This window comes from Carya illinoinensis, chromosome 3, assembly GCF_018687715.1.
Source record: "Carya illinoinensis cultivar Pawnee chromosome 3, C.illinoinensisPawnee_v1, whole genome shotgun sequence".
Classification (NCBI taxonomy): Eukaryota; Viridiplantae; Streptophyta; class Magnoliopsida; order Fagales; family Juglandaceae; genus Carya; species Carya illinoinensis.
In genome coordinates this window covers 44,346,381-44,355,647 of record NC_056754.1, presented here as the reverse complement: position 1 = coordinate 44,355,647, position 9,267 = coordinate 44,346,381, and the positions used below count along the sequence as shown (strand labels likewise).

Here is a 9,267-nt window from a genome sequence, read left to right as displayed (position 1 = left end):
CCTTATTGAGCATTTGCCTACACTGCTATAGAGTGCTATTATCATGGAGAAGACTCATCGTTGCCTAAACATTATAAAGCTAAAAGAAAAAGTAGAAAAGCGACATCATTCATCAACATGGTCTTTGAAAAATTTTTCAGCTACATTCAAACTTGTTTGAAATTTGAACTTCACCTTTCAAACTCTTTGAATTTGATTCAAAATTATTCTTCCCAGTCAAAGTTAATGATGTTAACACAGCAATGCTTATGCTCACTTTTCATCTTTATATCATACTTGACTTGTCCCCACACATCTAAACTTACTTAGGCTCACCCCTTTCTATAGGATAAAAACTAATAAATTTTTTTTGTTTACAAGGCTATTTATCAACACAATAAAAATAACATCGATATAAAAGCTTGTTGCATTAGATTGCATAAGAAAATGTTTGTATTTTATAATTGTAATAGACGATATAGCAAGTGGTGTTTTTAAACATTGAAATACAAACTATTCAAATACAAATGCTTTTCAACTTCTCTTTCATAATTTTTCATCTAATCGATAATAATTGTTACAATTTTTTCAAACTTTCACATAAATTTTTTTTTTCAAATTTTAAAACAAAAATAATATTAAAAAAATAATATTTTAAGTTTATCATATTTTTATTCAATTTTTTTCTCTAATTTTCTAAAATTTAATAAAAATTTTAATTCAAACTATTTTACTACTATTTATAAACTATCTAATTTCTATTAATCAATTTTTTATCTCATCTGACTATTTGAATGAGACGGTAGCCAAGATTAGTTTTATCCACAAAATAACGTTGTAGCCTCAATGTGAGAAAAATTCAATAAAAAAATAAATAAATTAATGTATAATGGTCAATATGTTTTTCCATTCAAAATAGGATCACAATTTAGCTGCCGAAAACAGAAATAAAAAACACAATTACACGCGCAGAAATGTAAGAGGTCATGTGACAGCGAAATAGATGGGATCAATGAGCGCTAAGTTAGGTATAAGACCATCCAACACGAAATTAGGTTTAATAATTAATTACCAAGCAACTGAGTCAAGCCTTATTAAAATAAACATCGAATTTGAAACTTCAAATGCACAATAATTTCCTTTAAATTTATGTTATTTTTGACATTTATATAAATTTTAAAATCTAAATAAGAGAAATTAAAATATTTTCTATTTAAGAAATGATTTTTACAGTCTTAGATTGTGAAAGTCTAATTCATTTGAAAAAAATGGATAAATTTGAGATTCACACTAACAAATCTATTTTTTAATAACGGATCTTATTATTTTTTTAAATCAAAACAAGTACGTGTGACTTACACATTTTAAGATTATATATATATATATATTTTAAAAAAAAAAACTGTTAGGTGTTTCTCACTAAAATATTATATGGTTCTTTTTTTTAAAGAAAAATATTTATTTAAAATTTTATTTTTGGCAAAGAAAAATCGTAGTTATAACCTTTAACTACTGTACCTAAAAATTGAATATGAACTCATTTATATCGTAAATAAGGGATATTTATTCTGTCTATTGCTAAAACTCTCCTCACCATTCGTGATAAGTTATTCCAATTATGAAAAGTACAAGACTCTCCCTGAGCTCTGATTTTGTTAAGCTATCGACAACTTAATTGACCTTTCAGTAAATGCCAATTTTGTAAATGGATTGAAACTTGAAAGAGGTTTCCTCCAATTCATTTTGAAAATAAAAATAACAAAAGAAACTTAGTCCCTCGCAAGACCAATACATGAATGGCGCTGTTTTCCAATTTGGAGGAAGCCTCGGTCGACCTAATTAAGTGTTTATTGACGGCTACACAATTTTTTTTTTTAAATAGAAGTGATTTATATGTAAAAAGATTATATAAAAATAAACTTACAAACCAACATAACTTTATGAGATTTGTTAGATATATTTTATAATAAAATAATTTTATAATTTGATGTATCACAATAAATTATATCAATTTATAAATTTATTTTTATGTAATTATTATGTGGTTAAAGTATTTTTCTTTTCTAAAAATCTAACTTAAAAAATTGACATGTATTAAGAAAGTAAAATACTTTAGATACAAAATAATTATATAAAAATACATTTACAAATTAACGTAATTTGATATGATAAATAAGATTGTAAAATTATTTTTATTGTAAAATATATCTAACGATTAGTATGAAATCATATTAATTAATAGATTTATTTTTATATACTCAGTTTTTTAAGAAATTATGTATTTAAAAGAAGACACGTGTCAACTTTTTTGAATGAGTTTGGAAAATAAAATTACTAATAATTCAACTCGGAGGAAAACTTTGATTATTAATAATATTTTAGAGTTTAATTTCTCATAAATTATAGGAATTAAAATTACAGTCGCTGCCTTCGGGGTATTTTTATGAAGAACACTCGAGCAATTGCTCTAAGCATCTGTGTCTGTCTCAAATGGCCACCTCTGTGAAGAAAAACTTCATGCCTCCGTCTTTGATCTCTAATCTTCAGCAAGTTCTCATCACCAGGAAAAACAACTCCGTTGAGGGCCACTCTAACAAAATCCACGAACCAACTGAAGCTCCTTCTTCTTCTTCTTCTTCTTCTTCTTCTTCGGCTACTTCGCCATGTTCAGGTGCTGAAGTGTCGAAAAAGGAGAACGATTGCTTGAAACCTGTGGTGTTGGTGACCAATGAGGAAGGCATACAATCTCCGGGTCTCACATTCCTAGTTGAAGCTCTGGTTTGCGACGGTCGTTTCGATGTTCACGTCTGCGCTCCTCAATCGTCTGTTCCTTAAAAGCCATTTTGCTCTCGTTTTGCGTTATGATCCCTCCGTTTTTATTTTTATTTTTTGAGAAAGTGTGGGAAAGTAGAAGCTCCCGATTTTATTTTTTACCTTTCTTTTATATTCCCCTGCAAAACTTGTTACTGTTATTTGTTCTTGGGGTGAATTCAATCCATTTCCTCGCTTCCTCAGCATTTGGTCAGATAAATTTCCTGTTCTGTTTTATATAAAATGGAATGAAATGTACTTACCACGACGATTTGAGTAATTTGAATTTGGCTCTTTGCAGGGATGGGTCGATGTCCGGTCATTCGGTGACGATCCGGGAGACGCTTACTGCGTGTTCCGTTGAAAAATGCGGCGCCACTGCTTATGAAGTTTCTGGTATCTCGGCGTTCAGATTTTATACTTTTTTTTATTCATTTTACAATGCCGCTTGTCTTTGAGTGATCTATATAGTTATATTCCCGGAAATAGAATCTATGAAATGTGCTACATTTTATGTTTATGATCAGGCACTCCTGCAGATTGTGTGTCTCTAGCTTTATCCGGGGCCTTGTTTTCTTGGCCAAAGCCTGATTTGGTATGCAGTTAAGAATCTGATACTGTTTTTAATTTCTCGTTAATTTTTGAGCACCAATATTCCCTTAAATATTTTATTAATGTATACATACAGGTCGTTAGTGGAGTAAACAAGGGATCAAGTTGTGGTAACAACATGTGAGTAATTTGTTCTTGTTTTCTTTGAAGGCCAGATTTATTGCTGAAAAGTTATTCAGCTAACAATGTTGGTCGTATGGGTTTACTGTCGAATTATATTTCTCTTTGCGCTGATGTTGGTTGGGTTCCCATGAGTTTAGGTTTTACTCTGGGGCTGTTGCTGGAGCTAGGGAGGCACTGATTTGTGGTGTACCATCCCTTTGTATATCATTGAACTGGTAATTGCATCTTCGGTGCTTTGTTTCTTATTGGTTCCGCTTATTTTTTGGTATTTGTTTACCCTCCACTTAAATGGGCACCCATCGAGTATATTATATGTCAAAGTTCCATTCAGGAAGAAAGACATGAGATATGAAAGTGATTTGAAGGATGCGGTCATCGTTTGTTTGCCACTAATACATGCAGCTGTAAGAGATATTGAGAGAGGAACTTTCCCCAAAAGTTTCTTGCTGAATATTCAGATTCCCAGTTGTCCTTTGATGAACAAGGTTTGCTTCTCCAACTGCTGTGTTTTTGGATTGTGTGGGAGCATTCTAAATTTGCAATGTAGGGAGTTCTTGTTACTAAGAATTAGATATCTAAACGAGTCTAATGATCCTCTTTATATAAAAAATGACTTATTTGCATCCATCTGTCCACGGTATGACAAGAACATTAGAATATTTCTATGAAGGATCTTCCGGATGTTAATTTATATCTTTTAGTCATCAGATAGTAAGAGTCCAAGAGGAAAATTATAATTTTATATTACTTATAAAAAAAAAAAAAAAAGAGTCCAAAAGGAAAATTCTAAGAAAATGAAATGCTATTCCATGGCATATTTCAACTTCTTCTTTTTTTTTTTTCAATTCCTGAGATTGTATGGGTAGCAATTCTCCCTCTTTGAAAGAAAATCAAAGTCATATTTCTTGCCAGATCAATGAGTTGGGCAGCCAAAAAAGGCATGTGCCTGCAATTGAGATTGATCCCATTGAAGGATAATAAACTTTCATAATCTTAAGTGTGATGGGAGATGATGTGTATTGTTTTATTTCGCAATCATATAAATGAGGAATGTGGATTTAAAACATTGTGTGGGTAACTGCTAGGCACCAGATGAAATTGATGAAGTATGCTTGAATTAAAAATATGTGGATGCCTTTTTGCATTATCGTGGATGTTTAAGTACACTTTTTAGGCATAGATTGTCCTGTCAAAGGCCCTTTCGTTATGTGATGGGTCATATTTTTGTGAAATTTTAGCCAGAACGTCCGGTGGACTGGAGTCCTTCCATTAGTCATCACAGTTTGCTTGAGTCATACTCAAGTGCTTTTTAGTTGCAGTTGTGTTTCATGTATTTAGGCTATACTTTTTGTTTGACAGGGCTTCAAGGTGAGCAAGCAGAGTCTATGGAGGTCCTTTCTAAGCTGGCGTGCTGTATCAGCAAACAGGCATCCCTCTGCTGGCCATTTCATGTCCAATCAGCAAAGCCTTGGTATTAAGTTGGCACAGCTCAGCCGAGATGCCTCTGCTGCTGTGAGTTCTGTGTTTGATACCATAATGCCACCATGTTAGTCTCATGGTTGAGTAGATATTGCTATTTCTCAGTTGCCATTCTTAAACTGTATGTACTTTATGATATTATTAGGGTGCAGCGCGTCGCCTGAACATTCATCGGAAAAATGTGGAGATTGAATCAGTTGGAGTTGCAGGGAAATTTAGTTCTCAAGAAACTGTGAAGAAATACTTCCGTTTAGAGGTTCAAACTAACTCCCATCTTTGAAATACTAGGCAAAGCCCTCTGTTAATGACCCTTCCCCATTTTTATTTCTTTTTATTTTTTATTTTGGGTTTTTGGGGGGGGGGGGGGGGTCGAGCCGTCCTTATAATTTGTTGTTGAATCCATAGCCCTAAATTGCTACTTTATTCTATTTTTCTCCCTGCAATTTTGGATTATTTCAAGAAATATCTTTTATGAGCACTTGTTATTTCCACATTCGCAGCTAGAAGACAAGGATCAGAAAAATGCAGATGAAGATCTAGATTACAAAGCACTTGAAGATGGCTTTGTGAGTTAAATTCTCCTTGTCTGTCATCTCTCTGTCTATCTCTTGTCCTTGATTGCTGATTCTGAGGTTGCCTTTTGGCACGACAGGTTGCAATTACTCCTTTATCTTTAAATCCAGCCAACTGGATAGAGATTCAATCATCGGCTTCAAACTGGCTTGCTGTTGCACTTGCAAATGAGCAATGATGCCCCTCGTTTTCATCTTTCTTACAATGTTCCTACACCATAAAATACTTGGCAAGTCTTCTCTTCCTGTAGTTTTTTTTTATTGGCACCGGGTGCCCAGGAACAGCTTCCCCGACTAATCCCAGGCTCTTCCTTTAGTTTTTGAAATTGTGGTTCTCCTTGTAATGAATTAGGTTGCTTTCTAAACTCAGTTACACCTATAGTAGGCAGGTCTTAAATGTCTGATCCATGCTTTGGTTGGAAAGGCTGGTTTGAGGTATTGTGTGCGATCTGGGTTTTATATCAGGAATGCAAAATACTCATGATTATAGTCAGTATTTTTATTAGTTTCTTGTTTAGTGTCCATCCTGATGTACATGTTTCGTTCCTAACTTTGGCAGACCTTGAATTGCCTCTGAAAGTAGCTCTATCAACCTACCTGTAGATTAGTAATAAATATTCAAACTAATATTCTTAAAGCTCAACTTTAATTTTTAATTTTTAAGTTTTGCATATGGGTTACAATCACTGTAGACGTTTCCATTACCATAGCTAAATGGTAAATACCATGACGGGAACCTTGCAACTAAAACTTTCTTGGGTATACTGGCAAACAGTTAAAGGAGGTGGCCTAGTCAGAGTTTTGTTGGTAAATATTTTAAAAATAAAAGTAATTCTTGGATTTTCACTTGCTTGTCAAAACTTCCTGGATCCCCAATGAATTCTTTTCGTACAACTCCGGTTAGCTTTGTTATTAGCGTAGTTGTCATGTAACAAATACCACGTGTACCACGTGTCAATCAATTAATCTATTAGAATGAGATTTGAGCCTAATGTTTGAGATTTATTGATGTATATTGTAATATCCCATATTGAATATTGATATGCAATATTTGTTGATGGGTTGGATCTTTAAATTGGTAGCTTCTATTCAATGAAGTGTTTTACCCCCATAATCTAATTTCTACTTTAGTTCCAAAACAAAGTTACTAGAAATTTTCAAACCAGAAAGAATTTCTTGTGTTTGAAGAATGGAAAAATTTAGTTGTAAGTACAACTGCGTACTAATATGTGCATTAATTTAGTGTGATTGGTTAAAAAGTAGATTTTATTAAAAATAATGTTAATTTAAATTTTGAATCTAAAGGAATCAGTATTGGTACGCAGATTAGTATGCGACTTTGTCTGTAGGTAGTAAAACTCTTGAAGAATAGCCTAAGGAGTAAGGACCATGGGGGCAAAGCATGATTAATCTAAGTATATTAAAAAGAAATAGGTTTATCTTTTGTTTATTTCAAATAGGATCGAAAACAAAAATCATATGTGCAATAATTTTTTAGTACTCTTTGCGTACTCTATTTATGTAATTGGTTGCATTATTTTTTTTAATATAAAATGATTATTTTGGCTAATCATATTAGTGGAGTGTACAAAGAGTATGTAAAAGTGACTGTATGTTGTAGAACTTTATAAAAATGCTTATGATCTTTTCAATGAGTCAAATTTCACATAATGCTTTTAGGTGACATGGCATTCCGGTATAGGGACAAGGGTTGTGATACTAAGTTCTTGTCAATTATTTGATTGGAAGTAGGCAACATACTTGCCCTAAATAGGCAGCTGATCCACAACAAAAGTCAACTAAAACCTAAAGCTAAATGGACTAAATTGAAACCCAAGTAAAAAGTCAACCAAATCCTCTATGGTGACGAGAGATAAGGAAGGAGATGTATATTTGTAGCTATTGATGGTGGCTCGTTTATGTTGTTGACGACATGGTGGCAATGACACGACAAGGATATGTAGAGACAAATCTCGTAGTATGAGTGTTGAAGGTACGCCCTTCAGGCCCGCAATGTGTAGACATGGAAAAGCAAATGAATGGAATGAAGAATGAAGAAGAACCAAAGAAGAGATAGCACTAGAAAGAGAGAAGAAAGAAGAAAAGAAGAAAGGGATTATGGGTTGAAGAAAAAATTAGGGTTACAAAAAGTTGAGTTGCTACATTTATGAAAGGGATGAGCAAGACATGAGTATATTACTTTATTACTCAATCCATCCTATTTATTTACTAAGTTCTTAAATTGTCAAGGTTCTTTGGAGCATATGACATAATACTTGATCTCCAAATGAAAAAAATAAAGTTCGAATCCTCTACCTTTATATATATAATTCTAAAACGATTTGCTCGCTCACACCCTAAATAATGGGTAGATTTGGCCGTTGAAGACATTTTTTTTTTTTACAATTTTTTAAATAATCATTTTTTATAATTATTTGAAGAAAAAAATAATATCATATTTTAAGAAAATACAAAGTCCACATGTGACAACCAATGATTTGACCATCTATTTCTTTTTTTTTTTTTAATGTTGATAGAAATTAATGGGAGTCATATTTTTCGATAAGAAAATGCTAGCATGTTGCCCGAGTTTGCTCTCTCATTTTGATCGCTCATTTATTTAAATTTATTTTTAATTTTTTTATTTAATGATTAATGAAGTGACTTTAGTTTATCGATGAATTTTTTTTAAAAAAAATATTTAAATATGTTAAAAAAATATGAAAAGAAAAAGAATAAAAAAATAAAAAACCAAATTTGTGCTAGGCGGCATGCCCAGCAGTCATTGTTGGGTGGTAGCCTAGAATCACTCTTTTCAATAACTCGTACAACTGTGATTATTTAGTAAAAAGAACTATGAAACTTTCCATTCCTAAGAGCAATCAAAGAAAACATTTTACTACAGCCAATAAGCGGGAACTCCCTCTTTTGAATACTTATAAACTAAGCGGATGCTATAGTAGATGAAGCTCACATCAGAATTAATTAGCATAGGGGTTGTTGTTCGAGATTATGAAGAAAATGTTATTGCTACCAAGAAAAGAACAAGAGCCTTTTCCCAGATCCATTGCTGGCTGAAAATTATGGCACTTCAAGCAACAATTTTTGGTTTGGATTTGGGGTTGGGAAATGCTATAATTGAATGTGACTCTTTTAGATCATTAAGGATTTGAAGACTGAAGATAGTGCTTGGACTAGTATATGGATATTTGTAACTATAGCAAAAGAAAATCTAAGGAATTTGACAAGTGGGAGTTTCTTCATCTTAGAAGAAATATCAATGTAATAGCATATATCTTGGCAAAAGAAGCATTAACCATTTCTTATGTAATTGTTAATATGGAGGAATCTCCTCCATATATTTCAGATTTGTTATAATGGAAGTCATCACTAAAGTTTCATTTTTTTTTTTTTTTTAAAGAAAAAGACAATTTACTCATAAATATCTAAGGGTTTTTTGTTTAATAAATAAATATCGAAGGGTTTTTGTTTCATCGTCGGGTCAGCCATAAAAACAAGTTTTTGTCCATAATATTGGGTTTACTTGAAAATGCATAGATGGATGGAGATTAATAATAATATTTATATGTCTATTTCACAACAGACTAATGTGATAGTGCTATTTTATTAAAAATACTAATGTTTTTATTTTCCTAAATTTTATATTATCATCCTTAATTTAAAATAAAGT

At 32.1% G+C, this 9,267-nt stretch overlaps 1 protein-coding gene across 1 annotated transcript; it reads left to right on the top strand.

The window, feature by feature from the left end:
• The first annotated feature begins 2,396 nt into the window (after positions 1-2,396).
• Positions 2,397-6,100, top strand: LOC122304345 (5'-nucleotidase SurE-like). The gene is made up of 10 exons (XM_043116564.1): positions 2,397-2,801; positions 3,092-3,186; positions 3,318-3,385; positions 3,479-3,522; positions 3,663-3,740; positions 3,857-4,010; positions 4,885-5,037; positions 5,150-5,260; positions 5,505-5,570; positions 5,657-6,100. The coding sequence occupies exons 1-10, from the start codon at positions 2,470-2,472 to the stop codon at positions 5,753-5,755; spliced, it is 1,200 nt and encodes a 399-aa protein (XP_042972498.1). The 5' UTR covers positions 2,397-2,469; the 3' UTR covers positions 5,756-6,100.
• The last annotated feature ends 3,167 nt before the right edge of the window (positions 6,101-9,267 follow it).